Source organism: Xyrauchen texanus, chromosome 6, assembly GCF_025860055.1.
Source record: "Xyrauchen texanus isolate HMW12.3.18 chromosome 6, RBS_HiC_50CHRs, whole genome shotgun sequence".
In the NCBI taxonomy this organism is placed as follows: Eukaryota; Metazoa; Chordata; class Actinopteri; order Cypriniformes; family Catostomidae; genus Xyrauchen; species Xyrauchen texanus.
Window position 1 is genome coordinate 5,187,489 of NC_068281.1, and position 24,590 is coordinate 5,212,078.

At 37.4% G+C, this 24,590-nt stretch overlaps 1 protein-coding gene across 2 annotated transcripts in view; it reads right to left on the bottom strand.

Moving 5' to 3' along the window:
- The window catches only part of LOC127645652 (dual specificity calcium/calmodulin-dependent 3',5'-cyclic nucleotide phosphodiesterase 1C-like), a 73,991-nt gene extending 49,620 nt beyond the window's left edge, over nt 1-24,371 (bottom strand). The window contains exons 1-2 of one of the 2 annotated variants that reach the window (XM_052129327.1): nt 24,132-24,371; nt 18,759-18,785 (exon numbers count right to left, since the gene is read on the bottom strand). In XM_052129327.1, the coding sequence (XP_051985287.1) occupies nt 18,759-18,785; nt 24,132-24,232 (128 nt within the window). In that variant the 5' untranslated portion in view covers nt 24,233-24,371. The other variant, XM_052129328.1, reaches the window with a different exon arrangement.
- Between the last annotated feature and the right edge of the window lie 219 nt (nt 24,372-24,590).

A 24,590-nucleotide genomic window follows, 5' to 3' on the forward strand; every position in this document is an offset into this window, starting at 1 on the left:
TAATAATCAAAATAATATATCTTTTTATATCTTCAGCTTTAGACTCCCAAACGTTCCTTTTGCAAATAGAATAGAATAGAAGAACAGGGAGCCCTGCCACCCACTGAACATTGAGTCAGTCTGGGATTACACGAAGAGACAGAAGCAATTAAGACTTAGTGAAACTGTGGTGAATTCTCCAGCATTCTGAAGCTTGGAACATCCTATCTGCCAACAACCAAGAAAAACCAGGTGGCACTGTTTTGAAGGCAAATGTGAATGCACTTAATATTGATTTAGCTTTTTTTTATGTTTACTTGACTTTGCATGACATTATTGATGAAAACTATTTATGGGATTATTTTTGAAGACATCACTATGCAACATGTTTCACAAGTGCCTAAAACTTTTGCACAGCACTGTATGTTTATAAGACATGTCCAGTTTGCATTGGGAAATTATTTGTATAGCAGCAAAATCACAATTGTGTTGACAAACAGTACTTTGTGCTGTTTGAAGGCTCAGTTTGTGGCACTAAGTAATATATGTTAGTCTTGTAAGAAAGGGCAAAATGTGTAAATGTATGTTTATTGCATCTGAAAGCAATGCATTTTGATTCATGGCTGTATTCATGGTTGTAAAATGTATGTTTATAAGTGTAGGCCTTCTGTGTTTATAAACACATTATTATGTTGCTTTCAAATAACAAATTGTCTTCCTTCATAATAGGAAAAAATATAATAAAAAGCTATAATAATAAAATATATAATAACCAAGTTACTTTTTCAAATTAGCTTTACAATAAATGTAATTTATTTATTGATAAATACAATTGAAAACATCTCCCTTTCCAGTCAACATGATCATACGCGAAGACAACATGTTGCTCCCAAATATTCCAGCACCCTGATATCAACCCCATTCTGCTGAGTTGGTGGCATGTGCCATCCCCCATCAGATATCTTTGCATCAAATCAAATGTGTATACCTTTTTCTGTGGCACTATTGATAGTGTGTTGCATGCCAAACACAAATTGAGAATAGTCCCTTGCACAGTTTAAAATGTATTTGTAAATATATGTGTATTGCATCTGAAAGTAATGCCTTTTCATTCATGGTTGTAAGAAAAATAGAGTAATGTGTTTATAAAAACATTATAGTTTATAGCTAGTTTTCGTTTTAGAAAAAGGCTGTTGATATAAATCATTCACAATTAGTCAAAAAGAGGTTTTCAGTGATGCGAAACACAGAAAAAGGACCAAAAGCTCATAAACGACCTCTAATAGAGAAAAACTCATGTTAAAGCATAAAAGGTAAGGGATGCTTTTGTAATACGTTCACAATATAATGGGAGTGAGTCAGCAAGAAAATGTAAAACAGTAGAGAAAAATAAAGCTGTACGTTTTTCCAGGTTGCCTACCTTAAAATGACCCCAAACATCACCAAAGTGGTCAAAATGTGTACTGGGATTTTGAGAACTCTGAAACATGTGAGTTACATATTTATGTGTTCTTCTAATAAATTTAGGAAAAGTCAGAAAGATTAAAAAAAGATGGCAATGTTGCTGTGGCAGGGGCGTGTCTAGGGGGAGGCTGGGGGAGGCAGTCCCCTAGGATAAGCTCTGCCTCCCCTGAGAATTTGAGAAATAATCTGTCCATCTGATCAGAGGCGGTGGCAGCCGATTTTGCCGGGGCTTCAGCCCCGAATGATTTGAGTGTAGCCCCGAATGTATTTTGAAAAGTTGACTGACAAATATGAAACTGGACAATAGCCTATGTAAACCCCCGAAATCACAAGTTGCCTTATTTCATTGTGCTTTGGCTTTGCACATACTGCATACAGCCTGTAAAAATAGACAAAGGCATAATCTGGCCTATAGAATAAGTTTCTTTGCTGTCGGTAGCCTATGGGCGACTCCGTTTCTTCCTCTCTGTTGAATATGCAGCAGGTAGAGGAGGAGCTTGCACAGTCGTTGACATCAACTAACGTTACTTAGTGGCGAGTTAACAGCAGTTAGCAGGAAAGACAGCAAAAATGAAGCAAATGAGGCTTTGGGGATTTCTCCGAAAGAAGTCAGTGGGTAAGAATTCACATTTGTTTTTGTCCTTAAAGTCTTAAGATCATCATCTGGCTGGCTTTCACCCACAGTAGGCTAAACCTCAAGAGTTGTAGCCTCTAACCTCCTTGTGTAGATTGACGCAGCTTGGTAGCTCCGAGTTAACGCAGTCGCCTCTCACGCCGGAGATCGCAGTTCGAGTCCCGTTCGGAGTGTACTTTTCTTGTTTATCAGGTGTTGTTTTCGCTAAGGATAACCAATGAGCATTAGCATAAAATGTATGTGTGACTTGTTTTGTGATATTAGTTTGTAGTAAATATACACTTTGATTTGATTAAATGGTTTTGTAGAGTGTAGCAAAGATGAGCTACAGACTGAGGAGCAGCAGCAGCAGCTGTGCCAGAATCAGGCATGGAAACTGCTAACAATTAATCAGTCACTTTATTTTAAAGTTAAAAGTGAAACATTGTTTATCCCTAATGATCCTAATGAAAGGATTTTGACAGATGAATTATTCTCATAGAGATGATGAGAATTATATACAGTTGATGCCATGGTGTGTCAATGAACTTAGACTAAAGTCATTCATGTATTGCTTTAACTTAGGATCTTATACATCATTTTGGCTATTTATGTCCAAAAATATAAATTATTTATATTCAATATTTTTTTTACCTCACTTTACTCACTATAATATAACTCTTTTGTGATGACTTTATGTTAATGTACATGAAAATTCAAGACTCATGATAGATATTAGAGCAATCCCACTGATCTGCTCTTCCCAATACATTTTCTTTAATGGTATTGGTCCACAATTTGAAATATGTAGCACTTGATGAATTAGTTGTTTGAAGCTGATTTGCAAAAAGTTATGTGCTGTATCTGTTCTTTTGCATCACAGATGATTCAGGGAGGAGAGAGGATGTTGAGGATAGTACTAGAGTGGAAGATTTAGGAACTGTAGAAACAGGCCCAGCCAGAGCAAAACTCAAAGAATACCCTCTCACCAGCTTTGGACTACAGGGAAGTGGTTGCTAGTGTGAAAATAAAATTGTCTGGGCTAAGCCCCGGATGTCCTTCAATGCTGGAAACGCCTCTGCATCTGATGATAAATTACAATTTAAAAGTGGATTGTTTTGTGCATATTTTTCCATCGCTAGCAGATGAGTGAGGTCTGACACAACAAAAATCCAGTTTAAGCCCTATAGTCTAATAGGGGCCCTGTGCCTATCTCTGGGTTCCTGGCTTAGAAAAAGATATGCACTAAAACAGATTGTGTGTAGTATAGTTTAATTTTGCGCCGATTTGTTCAATTGTTTATGTTGCCCCCCCAAACAAGCCAAATGCCCCCCCAAACATGATATCCTGGTAACCCCTCTGTGCTGTGGGGTCGATTTGACCCCAAACATTACAGAAGGGTTAAAAAAAAACGTTAAAATACTCACCGTTTCAAAAGTATAGGCACAAGACATAAACAATACGTGTGTTAGCTTGATTTTGGTGTGATAAAATCACTTACTAACCTTTTCTGTGTAACGTTATATAAAATTTTACAGCTTTGTTGCCATGACAACATAATGTCTTCAACACTAAAATGACCATAAGACAACGATTTAAACAACTTTTCAGTTCAAATAATACACAAGTTTTAACAAAAAATGTTATTTAACTGGTTTTATAAAATAACAAGATTCACATTTCTGCATTTAAACCCACCTCCATTCACTTCCATTGAAAGTGTCTCACTGTAACCTCGATTTTTGCTTTTTTATACATAAAAGCAGAGATTAAATAAATTTTTGCGGTGAACTACATTATGCCACAAATGCTGTCGATTGAGCGTAACTTGTCTTGAACTTGGAATATTCCTTTAAGCGTATATGATTTGAGGTTATAAACATGCTTGTGGATCCTGCAAATCCAGAATAGTTCAACTGCACTGTGACTAAATTAACTGGAGTGTCATATAGCCCAGAGATGGATGAAGACTGGCACACAGGGTGTAAAATACTTCTGCCCTTATTTTCCGAACAAGTGTCAGTTAGTCACACTGTCGCCTGCTGTAATCCAATAAAAGCAATCCAATGTCTGAAAGGTCTCTAAATCTACATATTACTCAATGAGATGAAAACATCACGGGTTTCCTTGCCGACTGACTTGGTAGCCACACAAACACACACACACACACACTGCCCACAGCCAAGTGCCAAGTGTTTATGGAGACAGTGGCTGTGTTCCAAAACATAGTGAGATGCCGGCAGTATTTTAAGACGTTGGCGCACTCCCGATGCAAAAGCCGTTTTAAAAGGTTTCTATGATAGCCTGATTTATTTATCAAATTATGTATTTATCCAATTCAAAGCAGCATGTCACTTTAACAACACAATGGACTTAAAAGTAATAGTTCACCTTGCAGTTCCAAACCCATTCTTTCTTAAACGCACAAAAAAGAGATGTTATGATTTATAGTGCGGACCGTCTTTTCAATACAGTGGAAGTTAATGGTGACTCGCTTTAATGCTTAAAAAAGGACTCTAAAATCTAAAAGTAGTGCATGCGACTTGAGCATCATATTCCAAGTCTTCTGAAGCCATTCAACCTGAACTTTCATTGTTTGTTATTTATTTATTTTAATTGTTTCTAAATCACTGATTTAAAATGTTGTATGCCTTCAGAAGACTTGGAATATGATGCACGAGTCCCATGGACTACTATTATTATGAACACTTTAGGATACTTTTTTAAGCTCAAAAAGTAAGTCACAATCCACTGCCATTGTATTGATGAAACACTTTGTGTTTAACATAAGCAAGAAAGTCATATGGGTTTGGAACAACATGGGGGTGAGTAAATACTGAATTTTCATTTTTGGGTGAACTATTACTTTAATAAACTGAATTAGTAATGTTTGCAAAAGAAAAGGCTTTGCAAATAAAATATTACAAAGGATCCTATTTTTCAACTTCCTTTTAAAATGTAAAGGGATTTTTTTCTAACTTATTTATGTTGTCTGCCACACGCCACTGTGTCACACTCATCAAATCTCTATTGTCGGCACATGACAGCTAAAACTGTCAAGGGAGGCAAAAATGACCTGCGGCCTATACGGTGACTCATTCTAAATGGAGTTTCTGTGTTGACATTTGCCCAAAAGTGAATTGCCCAAATCACACAACAGCGGTGTTGAACACACGTGACAGGTGTGTGTGTGTGTGTGTGTGTGTGTGTGTGTGTGTGTGTGTGTGTGTGTGTGTGTGAGTGTGTGTGAGAGAGAGAGAGAGCGCGAGATCACTGGGCAGGGCTGGACTGGAAAGAGAAATCAGACCGGGATTTTACATAGCAACTGGCCCAAAAGTTGATCGGGGTGGGGGTTGTTCGTTGTCCTTTTCTGCATATAGTGGTGCTGTTTTGTGGTCTGCTCGGCATAAAGCACCGACTCATTTTAGCTTATTGCGGCCCATTCGGCCCGTTTCGCGGCCGACCCACTGGCCTGCTCGGTTCTCCCGATGGTCATTCCACCCCTGATCGGCCCCAAAGTGCGTGTCGGCCCACCGGGAAAATGCCCGGTATGCCAAATTATCAGTCCAGCCCTGTCCCTGGGTGAACATTAATATATGTTACCCATGTTGTTCTCATAGCAATTTGCCTTCTATTTACTATTTATCACAATCAGATTGCCAATAAGATGCATATCTAGATTTGTAAAATGTATGAAGAAAACGGGAGTGTTTTTTTTTTTATCTTGTTGCAATGCAGTTGCTAGGGTGTTCTAAATGTGGCTGCCAGGGCGTACTCAGGAGCCCACTCCCTAGTCTCTATAATAAGCTGGTCTTTAGATATGGCTCAGTTCCCTACCTCAATAAAGGTGGGATTTTGGGATTTTTTTCAACTGGTTTTATCATTCACCAGAAGAAAATTACTTTTGCTTACAAAAGTAATAGCACACATACTTTCTTGTATTAAACATTTTACATTTGGATTTCTATGACATTAAAGTCCCTCTTTTATCCTCTACAAGATAATACAAATTGTGGCTGTTCAATTTCCTTGAATGTACATTGAAAAACAGTTCTTCTTTCTTTAAAGTAATGTTTTAGGAAACCGCAAACTAGATTAATGACTTTAACTTTCACTTCCAAATGAATTCCCCACACATGGCTAATTACATGAATGTCTGTTCATAATATTTTGAAGATGGGTCCTCTGTAAAACACACTGATTAATATTCTATTTACAGCTCAATTAAGCTTGATTAATAAGGTGCACAATAGCAGACCAGCACTAATGCAGAAGTCCAGCAGTGATGGTACAAAATGTGCATGTAAGTCAGTTATCTTTAAAAGTCCTTGACTGCACTGTGCATCTGGATATATGCCAGGTTATAACGCTCTATCCATCATTTGATCATTATGTGATGAATGCCAGAATCAACCAAAAATGTACACAATCATCTCTTTTTAAATAAAATTCAGTATACTGCCTGCTTTCCTCGGGCGTTAATAGTGCAAATTGTTATTGGGTGGGGTAAATAGCACCAATAAAATAAATAGAGTTTATATGAATAAGGTGCAATCTATACTGAGCCAATGTTTTTGTATATAGAAAGGAGGACAGTTTTTTTTTTTTAGATTGTAGGTTGTTAGTGAATAAGATGCATATTTTTGCATTGAAATAACATGTCCAAAAGTGGCAGAATCATTTAGTAAGTTCGCCCCACTATATGAAAAATAGTAGATAGTGTACCACTGTGTGGTATGCAGAAGGCAGTACACTGGTATTTCATTCTAAACATAGACATATCCTCACATACACACATACACACACACACACACAGACACACACACGCGCATTCAAACATGCTCATCAGCTCCAGTAAATAATTTATAGTTGCTACACAGCCGGTTCAATATCAGTCCAGTTAGTTTACTCAGTCAGATCCAGCTGGCTATGCCTGAGCAGCTGATGAACAGTCTAATGGATTGTCTATGCCTGGCACCTTATCGCAGGAGGGCAGAGAGGTAATACAGTGGCATGAATGCCCATCTCTGGTTCATTAACGTCTGGAGAGATACTAAATTGTGAATCAAGTCATCATCTGTGAAAATCTGGTGACGACTGTATATGGAGTCTGCTGTAGAGTTAATAAGATTGAGAGTTTATGGCTGTGCTGCTTTTGATTTATGGTGCCAATGATTCACTACATGGATGATATAGAGACCTGAAAATACCAGTGAAAGCAACAGCATTGCCTGATTTTGTATTTTTGTATTTTTAAGAGAGATTAAAAATTCAGTTACGTTACAGAAGCCAAAACAAAACAACAAAAAGTCAATACTTCAAAGGGGTCATATCACTGGATTTTCCTTCATCTTTTGAAATAAATGTTTGAGTCACTACGTCAACCTAATTTAAAGGGACATTTCACCCAAAAATGAAAATTCTGTCATCATTTACTCACCCTCACGCCATCCCAGATGTGTATGACTTTCTTTCTTCAGCTGAACACAAAACGATTTTTAGAAAAATATCTCAGCGCTGTCGATCCATTCAATGCAAGTGAATGGTTGCCAAAATTTGAAGCTCCATAAAGCACATAAAAGGCGGACTAAAAATAATCCATAACTCCAGTGGTTAAATCAAAGTTGTCAGAAATTATATAATAGGGGTGGGTGTGAAACCAATCAATATTAAAGTCCTTTTTTACTATACATTCTCCTCCCCGCCCAGTAGGTGGAATTGACAAAAACACAAGAAAGTGAAAGTGGAGATTTATGGTAAAAAAAAGGACTTAAATATTGATGTTTCTTACCCACACTTATCACTTTTAAAAACAATTAACCACCAGTTATGCTGCTTTTATAAGCTTTTGGAGCTTTAAAATCTTGGTACCCATTCACTTCCATTGTTTGGACATACAGAGATGAGATATTCTTCTCTAAATCTTGGCATGAGGGTGAGCAAATTATGAGAGAATTTTCTTTTTTGGGTGAACTATCCCTTTAATGTTTGCACATTGTACAGAAGCTCAAATAGAGCGTTGCGCTTATGATGCAAAGACAGGGGTACGAGACCTGAAGAGCCGAAAGTGTCATAGAAGCACCACAAAATTAAGTGGTGGCTTCGGCAATTGCATTTTTTTGTTTCTGCGACACTATCGTTTAGGTTTAGATTTAAAGTTTAGGGAAGAGTTCAAGTTTAGGGTAGAAAGGCATTGACTGTACTAAAAGAGTCGCACAAAGCAGTTGTACTGTGCATGCATCAAACGTGTCCTGCTAGTAGAAATCTGCTAGTATGTCGCACATACTCACACAATGTTGAAGAGTCTTATCGTCAATAGGGAAGCCGAGTGGTTTTTTAAGAGCTCATGTGAAGTGTGTGTGTGATTGCTGGTGTCATTTATATGCATGTGTTTCAGAACTGAATTAGACCAACGCTCTTCTCTTTACCCTCTGTGAGAGTTTGCAGCCACCACTCTAATAATCTGCACCAATTAATGCTGCATTTATTATTATCCTGTATTTACAGTCTATATTAAAACAAAGGACTGATCTCCAGGTACAGGGGCTTTTTGAACCTCAGCCACTTCTGTTCTTCAGCCACCTTTCAGACATTTTGACACAAAATAGTGCCACCAAATTTAACACATTAAAAGGATAGTTCACCTAAAATATATAAACCATCATCATTTACTCACCCTCATGTTTTTCAAAAACGTATATGGCTGGAAGTAAGAATGTTATATGAGTTTGGAACAACATAAGGATGAGTAAATGATGACAGCATTTTAATTTTGGGGTGAACTATACTTTAAACTGAATACTCTTAAAACGTATACCTGATGTGACAATTGTTACATTCTGTTCTATGTGATTTCTTAAAGATATGAATAAGATAGATTATAATTTTAATGGCTTTACAGGGCAATTGCAAGAAACAGGAAATGAGATTGGAACATAAAGCAGACCAGATTTAAACAGAGTATCTTTAAGCCAACAACAGGAACATATTAGATTAATCACGATTAAAGGAATGTTCTGAGTTCGATGCTCCTTATTACAAGACATCATTCTGGTTTCTAACATTTTAAATGATGACATATTCCCCTAATATATGATATGGAATAAGAATGTTTTCAATCCACACATCACCAATGTAATTATTAATGAGTAGAACAGTGTTTCCCAACCACTGTGCTGCGGCACACTAGTGTGCCATGAAAGATTGTCAGATTCCACAAAATAAATAAATGCATGAAAAAAGAAAATTATTTCAGGGATCCATACTCGCCATTTTTAAACCATAATCGGTTACTTTTGTGATTGTGAAGAGCAATGATTAATGTGCAAAAGTGGGTGATATTTATACGCGTTAATGGTCATCACATGACTCGCGTCAGCGCTGCAGAATACATTGAAGTCTATGAAGTGACGTCACATTTCTAAGTGTTTTTCAAACACGTTTTTGATTCACCAATAATGTCTTTGAGAGAGCTAAGCAACAAGAAATATAAAAAATGGTCCAAATTTGTGAAGAGACATTGAATGTCTCATAATTTCTTTTTATATATTACTTTATCGTTTACGAATAACAGAGACCGCTGTTATTGAACTCATTTAAATTCACCAAGAAAACGCTTCGACCTAAACATAAAGGAGTCCTTTTATTACTTTCTGCTATCAAAGCAACTGCAAGCTTTTTCTCTCTCTTCCAAATACATGTTTTCAATGTTTATTGTGCACACCTCCTGCTTTTTTTTTTAAAATCGCCCCTCTGTGACGCTTTCTGCAACTCTAGCCATGTGGAGGGCGATTTAACTGTTAACTGGCCAAATTCTTCTCTGCTGGCCTAACATGCCTAATAAATACATCATGTTCATTTACCTTTTTGCCTATGTATTTTCAATCGCCGAGCTCCTTATCCAAAGCAGTGCGTGAGTCTGAGCTCCACACCGTCAGGCCTTCAGAATTTCTACTGAATCTCTCAACAGTGCAGTGAATAGGCAGCTAAAGTCAGATTGTCAGATTCAGCAGCCAGTCTGATTGATTTATTTGTTCTTGGTGGGTTTGATCTTTAGGACATGTCCCAGTCAGACCTTCTAGCTGGCCTTGAGTGACACAATCACGTTTTAAGAGATGTAGATAATTTGAAAGCGAAGAGCACAAGATCTATAGCTGACGAGTCGGGTATCATCACTTCTGCTATCGCCATTGAGAAAGAGATCTGTATGGATTTAAAAACCTGAGAAGTAAACAGGAAAGGAGGGCTGATTTTCACTTCAAGCAAATTGGTAAGTGTTTTTAGCATTATGCCATCACCAGGAGTTTTCGAAGTGTAAATTAGGCTGGCTGGAGCATTCAGTGTCGGTTCAAGTTTTGAAAAGTAACAGTACCCTTTACGAAACCAAAAATATTGCAAACAACTTTTGCATCACAAATAATATTAAATGGCTTTTTCCTGGTATTAGACCTCGTTGGATTTGGCTTTCGTGTGTGTGTTTTCTTAATGGCAAGAATCGCACTGATTGCTTATGGCACTTTTCCACTGCACGTTACGGTTCGACTCGCCTCAACTCTACTCGCTTTACGTTTCCAATCTTGCATTTCCACTGCAGTTTAGTGCCATCTCAACATGGTTGGGATTATAGGCTGATCGTCAGAGTTGCGCCGCCTCTACTGCCATAAAATCATCTTAAACGTGACACAAACTAACCAAAACAATAACATGACCGTTAGCTGTTAGCTACTAGCTCATTGTGCAGCATAAAGCAGTTGTTGCATGGTGATTTTACACAAGAGTAACAGTTAAATTGGCCTGGTTGTTTTAGAAGCTTTCCAGTAGCTGGTCAACTAAATAAAGTGAAGCTTTCAAGCAGAATATAGAGTTAACGTACCATCCTCCATTGTGGAGTCCAGGGCACTCTCCCTCCTATTGCTTGCCGATCTAGATAGCATCCATTTGGTTGAACCACTTCCACATTTCCTTGATGGTTCTGTAGTCACTTAAGTTTTTTATTACTTTTCCCCTACACTGTTGGTAGGTCCGGTGGTAGCTGTGTGCAGCTAACAGCTGATACACTTCCAGAGACACTTTTTCGTTTCACTCATCGCTAATGAGTGTACCGTCTGCAACTCGTTTATTGACCACGGCGTGGTTTTGCGCACAGCCATTTCTTTTTTCACAATTCGAAATTCCCGTGAACAAATTATATTGTTATCGCTGTTGCTAACTTTAAAACTAGCGGGTTGATGTCGCTGTCGTTAATCTAGTGGTGCTGGTCGTGACGATTCTCACTGACCAATCAGTGATCTGCAGGATTTTGATATCACATTTAGTATCGGCTCGGCTCGCTTGGAACCTCGACCGAGGTGGTACTAAAAAAAGCATCAATTACCAGGTACTATCCACAGCGGAAAACCCCCAAAAAGCGAGCAGAGTCGAGTTGAGCAGAGTAGAGTTGTACCGTGCAGTGGAAAAGCCCCATTAGACTTAAAATGCACAAGCCGCCACTGCATTTGATTGTTTATGGACTGGCTCCATCCACTTCCATTCTAAGTGCCTTACTGTAACCATTAAGGTTTTGGTCACCTTTTTTATATAAATAAAAAGGAATGAGTCAAAATAACTTTTTGTGGTACTCAACATTTTGCCTCAAATGTTGTCGATTGAGCTTAATTTGTATTGAACCTGGAACATTTTTTTAATGATTTTTATCTATTGAATCCCTTAAAATAAAGACAACACAATTTGATTCTGATAATAACTCCTCAATATCTTCACTTATGAAATATTAGATTAATACTTAATTGTAATTTTCATAGGTTTCCCAGGGTCATGGGAATGCTAGAAATTCTAGTGTTTTGAAATTGTGTATTTCAGGCCTGGAAAAGTCATGGAAATTAGCAAATATTAAAAGTCATTCCAATCGTGAATGTACATTTTCTAGTTTTACTCGCCTCTTAAATACTTCATCAGCAAGAGTACATGCTCTTATGTTGTGTAAAACTTGCTTGTAAGCCACAGTGATGAGCGAATCATTCCTTTGAATCGGTTCTTTTCAATGAATTGGTTGAAACCGTTCACAAAGGGTTCACAAACAATTTGCTGTATCTGAAATCAAAATATATATATTTTTATTTGTTTCTAGCATTCACATATGACTACAAAAGTCCTGGAATTTCAAGGGACAAAAAGGGTGGGAAACCTTTTTTCAAATTGAAGATCCTAAAGCCCTAATCCTCTACAACATTTTCTGCGTGTTTGTCCATGCACATGTGGGTAGTTGACGTGACGTGGCTTTTTCACCGTCACAGAAGAAAAAAAATAAATGATTTCACATTTTCATCATTTAGAATACTGTAAATGTTTAAACATTTTCTTGTTTTACATGAATTTGTTGTTTTAATATCAGAGTTATTTTTAATTTTTTTACAACTTTGAGCCAAATCTCAAAATCATTCTATGGTGTGACGGTAGACAAAATTATTTCATAAATATTAACTTTTATAAATAAAGAAAATAATGTTTAAAAATCTTAATGGACACTCCTGGCATAATTGTGCAAGTGTCTATTTCACTAAGTGGTCTTCACTTTTCCTATACATACATTTTTTAAAGTGTAGGAATTTCATAAAGTTTGTCACAGAAAAAAATGTCCTTTGGTGTTATGCAATAACCTGATATTAAGTTGGGCAATATCATGGACAACTACATTTATTTGAAAGAAACCATTCAAGGTCATGTGACTGAATACCCCTATGAAGCCCATGAGCAGTGCACATGGTAAGTATTTCTCTCAGAATTGTTCAAATATTTAACTATGTTTTCAGACCACTGAAGTTGTTAAGTTTTTTGTCCTTTGGTGCGACACCCCTAAATTAATTTTTTTAATTCAAATTTGTATTTTTAAAAGCAGGACTATATAATATTATGCAAATGTATCATGCCAATTGCTAATGACAGTTCAGCTAGCATTAGCATGGTTATTAACATGCCACAAAAGCTCAAACGTCCTTGGTGACAGAAATGTCCTTTGGTGTGACACTTTGGCCTGTCACACCACAGGACACAGATGTCACACAATAGGACAAGACCTCCTTAAGAAGCTATTAAAACAAATAGATAAAGTTTGTTAACATACTTTTCATTCTTTTTTGACCAGTTTTGATGATTTTAAATTCAATAATGACTTACATTTGTATGTTTATTGCCATTTTTTGGAGACTACATAAAATTTTCTGAAGTGTTACTAAAACAACTATAATGTATAATGTAACAACTATAAACAAATATAAAGTACATAAATACAGTGCTACTACTTATAATGCTACTTAACGTTTTTAGAACAGAAAGAACTGAGGGAGAGATGAGTGCAAAAGAGAGGACCAGACAGTATAGGGAGCGAATTAAAAAGGATCCACAGAGAAAGGATGCGATCCTAAGAGAACAATGGAGAAAGTAAATCAAACTGAAATGTTGCCATATACATCTTAAAATAATTCAGGGATCTTGCTGAGTGACTGAATGACTGCTTATTATTCAGTATCAGAATAGACCTGTGTGAGGTTCAGGTTCAACAATATTACATAATAAGCTTGTTATTACAGAATAATAAACTATATTGTGTTTTATAAGAAATTAATAAGTGGTTACATTTGTAGGGAAAACACAGTAGGTCATGAGTTCATAATTAAGTATACATTACATTAATTTCTCTGTTGATCCATTAATCTATATTCTATCATAATTTCAAACAGATAACATACACTCACCTAAAGGATTATTAGGAACACCTGTTCAATTTCTCATTAATGCAATTATCTAATCAACCAATCACATGGCAGTTGCTTCAATTTAGGGGTGTGGTCCTGGTCAAGACAATCTCCTGAACTCCAAACTGAATGTCAGAATGGGAAAGAAAGGTGATTTAAGCAATTTTGAGCGTGGCATGGTTGTTGGTGCCAGACGGGCCGGTCTGAGTATTTCACAATCTGCTCAGTTACTGGGATTTTCACGCACAACCATTTCTAGGGTTTACAAAGAATGGTGTGAAAAGGAAAAACATCCAGTATGCGGCAGTCCTGTGGGCTGAAAATGCCTTGTTGATGCTAGAGGTCAGAGGAGAATGGGCCGACTGATTCAAGCTGATAGAAGAGCAACTTTGCCTGAAATAACCACTCGCTACAACCGAGGTATGCAGCAAAGCATTTGTGAAGCCACAACACGCACAACCTTGAGGCAGATGGGCTACAACAGCAGAAGACCCCACCGGTACCCATCCTCTGATGGCTACTTCCAGCAGGATAATGCACCATGTCACAAAGCTCGAATCATTTCAAATTGGTTTCTTGAACATGACAATGAGTTCACTGTACTAAAATGGCCCCCACAGTCACCAGATCTCAACCCAATAGAGCATCTTTGGGATGTGGTGGAACGGGAGCTTCGTGCCCTGGATGTGCGTCCCACAAATCTCCATCAACTGCAAGATGCTATCCTATCAATATGGGCCAACATTTCTAAAGAATGCTTTCAGCACCTTGTTGAATCAATGCCACGTAGAATTAAGGCAGTTTTGAAGGTGAAAGGGGGTCAAACACAGTATTAGTATGGTGTTCCTAATAATCCTTTAGGTGAGTGTATGTTAAATCACTACTCAAAACAGCCGAGGAGAAATAAATTAGATATATGTTAAATCACTACCTATAATAAGATATTATAAGCATCAATGCTTTCTTATTGATGGATCTATAAGTATCAAAGTTACTTTTGGTGTGATATGTTTTGCACAGTTTATATTGCTGAAAAATAAAAACAAATGTCCTCCTTTATAATTGTTACAATAAACACTATATATGCTGACACATTATGCAATGACTATCTTTGTCCTTTGGTGTGACGTTTTGTCCTATGGTGTGACAAACATAAAACAACAGAAAAATATACTTATTTTAAAATATCTTTTAAAAAAAGAGTCAAGTTTGGCATTAGGGGAGTTACAATAATATCTCCTCTTATATGGGTACAATTTCAAACAGTTTTGTAAGGTTGGCGAAAATGTCTAATTGACATTTGTAGGGAAAAGTTTATCAAGTTCATCTATTCATGGTGAAAATTATTCTAATTAGTACTTTCATGTAAAATAAATAGCACTTTAATAAAAACATTTTTGAATAATGTGAACAATTCTCTCAAGTATTTTTTTTTATGTTATTGAATATAATTTCTTAGTACTTTTTAAATGTCACACCATAGGACACATTTACAGTACTGTTGAGTGAAAACGTGAAAAAAAATATGTGAAGTCATTGACAAAATGAGTGACCACTACTATTTTCTGAAACTACAGTTTTCATACTCCATAAATATATGTATTTTTTCTTAAAAAGTTATGTTTTCCAAAAAAAGTACTTTTTCTTGGCCATTTGTCAACTACCCATGTGCAAACAATCACACATGTGTTTGTAGCTGTCCTGTTGCGTCTGTAATGAAAGAGTCCCAGAATGCTCTGCAGCCAATTAGCCTGCCATAATTACCCAGACTCCCACTGAGCTGTCAATCAGAGTGGAGCTGCGCAGGAAGTCATCCCTCCCTCTGTTAGCTGAGGAAAGTCTCCACTGAGCCCCCTCCCAATTAAACCCACTCTCACTCTAATATTAGACCTGGATAATCCATCTCTCTCTCGTTCGGTCTCTTTTACGTTATCTTTCAGCACGGGCTCTCCTAACATCTTTTGCTGTCTATTATCCATCTCTCCACCTCTTTTCACTCGTAATTGCAGAGTGCTCAGCGCGGGCCGATACACTTTTGTTTCAACAGATGTTTTTTTGATGCAGACTGCCACATACTGAATACAAACGCAGTACACCATCGTCACCCTCTCTGCGGTTTGTGTTGCCATGTAATTCTGATAAATGGAAGGGGTAATACCAGCTTTACTCGATCTGAAGCTTGTAAAGTCACAATACTCCAAAACCCATAGTCGGTTCTTCTGGGACAAGAATTATTCATATATATATATATATATATACAGTGCATCCGGAAAGTATTCACGGCGCTTCACTTTTTCCACATTTTGTTAATGTTACAGCCTTATTCCAAAATGGATTAAATTCATTATTTTCCTCAAAATTTTACAAACAATACCCCATAATGACAATGTGATAGGAGTTTGTTTGAAGTCTTTGCAAATTTATTAAAAATAAAAAACAAAAATCACATGTACATAAGTATTCACAGCCTTTGCCATGACACTCAAAATTTAGCTCAGGTGCATCCTATTTCCACTGATCATCCTTGAGATGTTTCTACAACTTGATATGAGTCCATCTGTGGTAAATTCAGTTGATTGGACATGATTTGGAAAGGTACACACCTGTCTATATAAGGTCCCGCAGTTAACCGTGCATGTCAGAGCACAAACCAAGCCATGAAGTCCAAGGAATTGTCTGTAGATCTCCGAGACAGGATTGTATCGAGGCACAGATCTGGGGAAGGATACAGAAACATTTCTGCAGCATTGATGGTCTCGATGAGCACAGTGGCCTCCATCATCCTTAAATGGAAGTTTGGAACCACCAGGCTTCCTAGAGCTTCCTAGAGCTGGCTGCCTGGCCAAACTGAGCGATCGGGGGAGAAGCGCCTTAGTCAGGGAGGTGACCAAAAACCTGATGGTCACTCTGACAGAGCTCCAGCATTTCTCTGTGGAGAGGAGAACCTTCCAGAAGAACAACCATCTCTGCAGCACTCCACCAATCAGGCCTGTATGGTAGAGTGGCCTGACGGAAGCCACACCTCAGTAAAAGTCACATGACAGCCCACCTGGAGTTTGACAAAAGGCATCTGAAGGACTCTCAGACAATGAGAAACAAAATTCTCTGATCTGATGAAAAAAAGATTGAACACTTTGGCCTGAATGGCAAGCGTCATGTCTGGAGAAAACCAGGCACCACTCATCACCTGGCGAATACCATCCCTAAAGTGAAGCATGGTGGTGGCAGCATCATGCTGTGCAGATGTTTTTCAGCGGCAGGAACTGGGAGACTAGTCAGGATCGAGGGAAAGATGAATGCAGCAATGTACAGAGACATCCTTGATGAAAACCTGCTCCAGAGCGCTCTGGACCTCAGACTGGGGCGAAGGTTCCTCTTCCTACAGGACAACGACCCTAAGCACACAGCCAAGATAACAAAGCAGTGGCTACGGGACAACTCTGTGAATGTCCTTGAGTGGCCCAGCCAGAGCCCAGACCGATTGAACATCTCTGAGAGATCTGAAAATGGCTGTGCACCGACGTTCCCCATCCAACCTGATGGAGCTTGAGAGGTCCTGCAAAGATGAATAGGAGAAACTGCCCAAAAATAGGTGTGCCAAGCTTGTAGCATCATACTCAAAAAGACTTGAGGCTGTAATTGGTGCCAAAGGTCCTTCAACAAAGTATTGAGCAAAGGCAGTGAATACTTATGTACATGTGATTTATTTCTTTTATAAATTTCTTTTTTTTTATATAAATTTGCAAAGATTTCAAACAAACTTCTTTCACATTCTCATTATGGGGTATTGTTTGTAGAATTTTGAGGACAATTATGAATGTAATCCAATTTGGAATAAGGCTGTAACAAAACAAAATGTAGAAAAAGTGAAGCGCTGTGAATAATTTTCTAATTTATTTAAATTAATCGCATATATAAATATTTGCAGATTATATTTGTGTTTGAACGCATGGACATATTCTAAACCTGCTGTCTCTAGTGTCAAGCTTAGTGTGGTGTTTTTTTTCTCTTTAAAGCTGCGCTTTGCCTATACAGCTGGAGTTTTTCTTACTGCCCCTTGCTGAAAACAGGTGGTATTTCAAGCTTGAGTTGCTCCTATGGTATGAATATTCCTTATTACAGTCTGGGGACAGTATGCTATTTTGTGTATAATTAATCACACTGTTGTGGCTGATCGGTGTGTAAGGTCTGTTGATTTAACCAGTCAATTCAGTGTGATTAATTATACACAAAATAGCATACTGTCCCCAGACTGTAATAAGGAATATTGACAGGTTAAATCAATAGCCCTTACACACTGATCAGCCACAACATTAAAACCACCAGCCTAATGTTGTGTAGGTCCCCCTCATGCAGCCAAATCAGCACCAACCCACATCTCAGAATGGCATTCTGAGATTATATTCTTCTCAGCACAATTGTACAGAGCAGTTACACAAATACTCAAACCAGCCCATCTGGCACTATTCTGAGATGAGGGTTGGTGCTGTTTTGGCAGCATGAGGGGGACAATATTAGGCAGGTGGTTTTAATGTTTATGGCTGATCGGTGTATACTCTACATACAGAAATATATATATACACACACAAAATTCCATCAAATTGAACTGTGAAACTGTTCACAGATTTTGATTAAATTTCATGACAAAATTCCATCAGTTTTATTAAATGCATAAATCTTTACAACAACAAAAAAAAAAAAGAGCGTAACTAGAAACCTATTTACTTTGTTAATAAATGTTGGTTGTCTTATTATGAGCTCCTGATTAGTTTGTCAGCCACCTAAACAAGCTAGAAAACAGCTCCTTTTAGCTGCTTTTACCTAGATTTTCCAGCAGGAAGTCCAAGAACAAATTCTTGGGGGAAGTCTGATTTATTGCGTTTAAAAGACAGTTGTGGGTATCAGAGCGGATTGCAGAGAGTTCAGCATGCAGCAGATCTTCACTGTCTTACCTCTGTGAAGTTTTCTTGTATTTCCTCCTGTATTAAAACAGAAACACCATGTTAAAAACCTGCATTAGGCTCCCACAATTATTTGTGATTCATTTATTACACAATAATACACACACAAACAAGGTGTCTTACACATATATACATATATAGATATACACACACACACACACACACACACATATAAAAGTTCAGGAAAATCTATATTTATTTAGTTAATTAAATTAGGTTTGTATCTTGTGCAAGAATTTACGGAGATGTTTCTACATATTCAACACACGCAAACTCACACCCTTTCTGATAATATAATATCTTGCAATACTTTAAAGACATAATCAATCAAATCTGTTCAGTTTTTCAGTAAAGGATGTATAAGGTGTTCTGTGATCCATTGAGGCTTTTCAGCCTTTATGAGCTTGAATACATGCTGTTTGGTTCCTCTGATACTGGATGTTTTTATGGTGTTTCACGAACAACTCATACGTGTCTCTCCCTAAAGGCCATTAACAGCACAAGGACAGGGAAGCAATTATTCAGCACATACAAGAAAAAAAAGAAGAAAAAAATAAATAAAATCACAGCTGCCCATTCATTAGTCATTTCTGCCATGAGACACTGTATCACTGGTGGTGCCTGAAATTGCACTGTATGAAAAGGAAACTCCTCCTATTGCTCTCTCTCTCACTGTGTTCTCTGAAAGAAACCAAGAAATAGTTCACCTAAAAACTAAAATTCAGTCATTATTTACTCACCCTTATGTTGTTTCAAATATGTATGACTTACTTTCTGCCGAAGAACACAAAAGGAGATGTTATTTAGAATGTTAGGTACTGACTAGTCTCAGTCACCATTCACTTCTATTGCATAGAAATAAATATACAACGCGTCAATACAGGTTTGGAACAACAAGAAGGTTGAGTAAATATAAATAATGACAGAATTGTCATTGTTGGGTGTCATTAAACACAGTTCTGAATACTCCCTCAAGCACTTAAGCTGTCGAATACATACAAGGGCACATGAATAACCTCTTAATGTTTGTGCGCATACATACGAGGATGACATCTGTGCATGTTTGAAGCTTCTGTGAGATTAAAGCTGATGCGGTCAGATTTACCCAGTGCAGTAACCTTTACCATCCACAGATACAGCTGTGTCTACATGCCCAAAACACTGCAAAACAGATTAGCATCCTGAAAACTGTCCTATAGACGGGCAACAATCCCAACTAATTGAAGGGAGTGATGTGATTATAGCAAAAACAGCACTTGTTTTTGGCCCTCCATTATATTATACACCATTATTGATGAATGGTTATGTTGCTCTTTTCCATAAAATGAAACTGTAGGATGATATATACTGTCAAGCTCCATAACAGACATTATAAAAGCATTATAAAGTAGTCCATACAAGGAGCAAACATGGATCAGCTTTACTATTCAGAGGAAAAAAAAAAAAACAAAACAAAAAAACTCCAGTGTTCCATGAAGGGTAAATGGTCTGCACTTATATAGTGCCTTTTTAACCATAGCGGGATTCAAAGCGCTTTACACTGTGTCCCGATCACCCATACACACATGCACATTCACACACCAATGGCGGCAGAGCTGCCTTGCAAAGCGCTAGCCTGCTATTGGGATCAACTTGGGGTTCAGTGTCTTGCCCAAGGACACTTCGGCATGTGGAGTCGTGTGAGCTGGGAATCAAACCGCCAACCCTGCGATTAGTGGCCGACCCGCTCTACCACCTGAGCCACAGCCGCCTGATTTTATCCATCAGGAATTGTGAAAATACACACAAAAAATAATTATATTTGAGCCTATTTTTAAGATTTACGCATTTCAATTTCATAAAAAATTCCATCAAAGTGAATTTTTTTACCAAATTTAATTAATAAAAATTAATGTTATTTTATTAACGACTATGCCATTTATAATAATTAGAGGTCGACCGATTAATCGGCCGATTTTTAGCATTTTTTTACATAATCGGCATCGGCCAATATCCAAGTATATCAAGCCGATTATTAGGCAGGCGCATCTGTGGGCAGCCTAGTGTTGTTGTGGAACACGTGTTTGACGCACGCTGCCCCTAGAGTCATTTTCCAGCAGAGTGAGCAGACCTCATCCAGTGCCTAAGGAAGGAGCTAAGTTCCTTGGAGAAAACAGTAAAGGTTAAATTTGTATAACTTCTTTAGATTTAATTAAAATCTTTTGATATGTTACTGCCAACTTCAAGAAAAAACGCGACATGACATTCGGCTACTTTGGATATTGATAGCGTAGTTGAATTTGCATTATCACAGCAGAAGGGTTGCTATCATGTCACAATAAGTAAGCAAGAATTTTGCAATTACAGACAGTGAATCTGAGACTTTTATTTGTTCTGTTTGTGTGTCTTATATTTGAGAGGGTTGTCACTCAATGCAGAGAAATAAATAATAAAAATATACCAACGCACTATAGGCTATTGAAGGACTGGCTTTGGTAAGCTCGGACGTTATCGGTTCTGCTGTCGGTACTGGAGAAATTAAGAAAATACATTCTTTATTGCTATAAAGAGAAAGTTATTTTATATCGCCAGCCATTTCTATGTATAATAATATGAAACCATTTGTCTGTGATGCAATTTAGCTATTCGCAGTCAGAGAGAGAGAGAGGGAGATAGAGAGAACTCGCTCACGCGGTGCCACAGCGAGCACAAAACGAGCCCAACACGAGCCCAGCTTAATGAGTGACAGAACTAAACATTCAAACGTAGCCTGGATTAGATCTGTGATTATTAGTCTGATTTTATTTTAGATTTCGCCTTCCAAAGATTATAAAAATAATATTTATACATAAGCCGCATTCTGTCTAGCACAACTTCCTTCCCTTCACAGCGGTGCACTGACATTTCTCCCTAAAACTCAAACTTCGTCAGAATCAGCACGATCGGTGATTGTTGTAAAATGCAGTCTAGCTACTGTTGCTAAATTGCGGGACGCGTTTAATAATAAAAAGAGCGCAAGAGATACAGTTCCCAAGGCGGCGCGCCCTCCGAAACACACCGCAACGAGACAAGCAAAGTATAGGCCACTTTGGGTTTCATGTGTGCGTCTAAACGATCAAATATACACACAAATATGTCTAAACGACCGGCTTGGAGATTCACTTAAACACAGTTTATGTCTTAAATGGACGTAGTTATGGAAATAGTTGGGAGAAAATATGCTGCATCAGGAGCCTATTAGACTTGGTCTTAAAGGGGAAGGATCCTAATAAACATGCTGACGATTGAGCCATTACTATAACAAAAGGCAAAGAGAAAATCACTTACAGCTCTTGAATGAATAACTTCTGCATTAATAAGCATTAATCTATCTATGATAAACTATGCAGTGTTATTTTACAATTGATTACTAGATTATTAGATTTCTTTTTAGACCACACCTGAACAGTAATGTTAGTAGACCTTCCTGAACTTAAACCACTGTGCCTATATAACGTTTATCTTTGTGTAATATATATATATATATATTATAACAAAAAGAACCGTTAAGAATACCGTTAAAGTACCGGATCGATAAACAGTATCGGTAAGATAGTAATACCATTAAAACCTTAATGATACCCATCCCTAGTTATGCCTGTGCTTCTCTTGGATGCTCTGAATATTGGATTACGTGTCTGGATTGCCCCTTAATTAAATCTGCATTTGGTTCTCAACCTTCGTGTCTCGGAGCAGTTCGTAACACCTGCTTTGTTTATTTAATATATTTGTTATACATTATTTATACAATATGTTTTTACATTATACATTTTTAATTTAAGTGTCAAGTGTTCAATAAATGTATTTGTTGAGAAATTTTGTCTATCTTAAGTAATTATTTGTGTTACATTTTATCTTTCAAATAAAAGGTTCAAATAAGAGGTTAAAAACATGCTCATATCGGCCAAATATCGGCCAAAATAAATCGGCCGACCAGGATTTCAAAAGATCGGCATCGGCCTGAAAAAAACAATATCGGTCGACCTCTAATAATAATAATTCCTTACATTTATATAACGCTTTTCTAGGCACTCAAAGCGCTTTACATAGCATATGGATGATGCGACAGCAGCCATAGTGCGCCAGAACGCCCACCACACACCAGCTATTGGTGGGGAGGAGAGACTAGAGTGATGTAGCCAATTCATTTGATGGAATTTTGTTATGAAATTGAAATGTGTAAATCTTAAAATGTATTTAATTGTCATTTTTGTGTAAAATTACAATGAAATACATGTGTAAGAGCGTTTAATGATGTCAGCCAAAAAGGAATGCTGTTACAGGGGGCGGAGCAAGTCACATTTTGATCAGAGATTCCGACAACAAACATTTATTTTCTTTTAACAAAATGCAGAGATGAATCATGCACAATAAGATTGGGCATGTCTTTTAAGAAAGTAAATAGGGTCTTTTTAATTTCCTGTTGACTTTTTGGTGTCGAGAGAGAAAAGTTAGACTAATGCGATCTTCTGCCGGAGACTAGACGAGACAAACATGCCCTCAACTCATTCAGCAGTTTCTCTTCGTCTTTCTCAGTCTGTCCCTCCTCTTTTCATTTTACACACATAGTCAGGAAATTGTATTTCATTCACTGAGTCCTGGGGCAATAAGAGACTTCTAAAGAGTCTCCAAACATCCAATAACAGCCAGAGTGAAAGTAAAAACTGACTGACATTAAGAAATGAGTTCAGGTCTACAGATGGGAGTCATTTTAGCATAGATTTGATTAGTATTTGTAGCTGATTAAATAAAACGCAACCAGCTCTGCGTTATGTCGGAGGATATAATTTGAAAATACCACAATGAAGTGAGAATAATCACTGTAAAACAACACTTAACATTTACAGTAATTTAAAGCATACTTATGATGGAGGCTCATTTGAAGACATTCATTTTTCTTTGCTTAATCTCATGTAACAAAACCCATCAAGAATATGTAAGGGTCACAGTCTACATCACCACAACATAAAAAAATAAATAATAATAATTAAGCAATATATTAGGACAACTAATATTCTTTTGGCATTGGAACTTTATGCATAAATTAACGATCCATTATATAAATTGTAAAGTTTTCAAACTTCCTGTTTAATTTGGTAATATTTGTTGTTCTGCGTTTATGCTGATTTTAAATTCTAAAATCTAAAAAAAAATTCTAGACCTAAAATTTACATTTTCTTAATGAAAAATATTATTTCTTATTTTTTTTTATTTTCTTTTGGGAAGTAAAAAAAGTGACCTGATCTTTTGTTATTGTCTTCAAAACTATGAACACACACAGACACACACATAACACATATTGTACACACATAACACAAGATAATCTAGTGAAGAGATCATACTTACAGTCCTCGGAGTCTGAGCCAAATTTTCTCAATCTGGTCTGCCTGTAGGTACTTGAGTGACGTGCTTTCAAAATCCTCTATCTCTCTGGTTGGAGATTCCATGATTCTGAGGTGGTAAAAAACTTAATCCCAGAAATGATGAGGAGGAGAGAGACAGAGTTCCCTCTTCAGTTCAGCTGTGTGTGGGACGTTGCAGTCGTCATACCCCCATTACCTTTTCCTCCTCACGATGTCTGTGCTCTCTGCTCCATGTTTCAGCATGGGAGTGTGTATGTGTGGGTACTGCGGTGTTGTACGATTGACTTCGAACTCTCTCTCTCTTGCTCGTGCTCTCTCTCTCTCTCTCTCTGTCTCGCGCTCTCATTCAGAAGAGCAGCTCAGATTAACCCAGACTTCTGATTTCATGAGTGTTGGTGGGAGGGGCAATGCAGGCAGCCCAAAGCCACCAGTGGCAATTTGC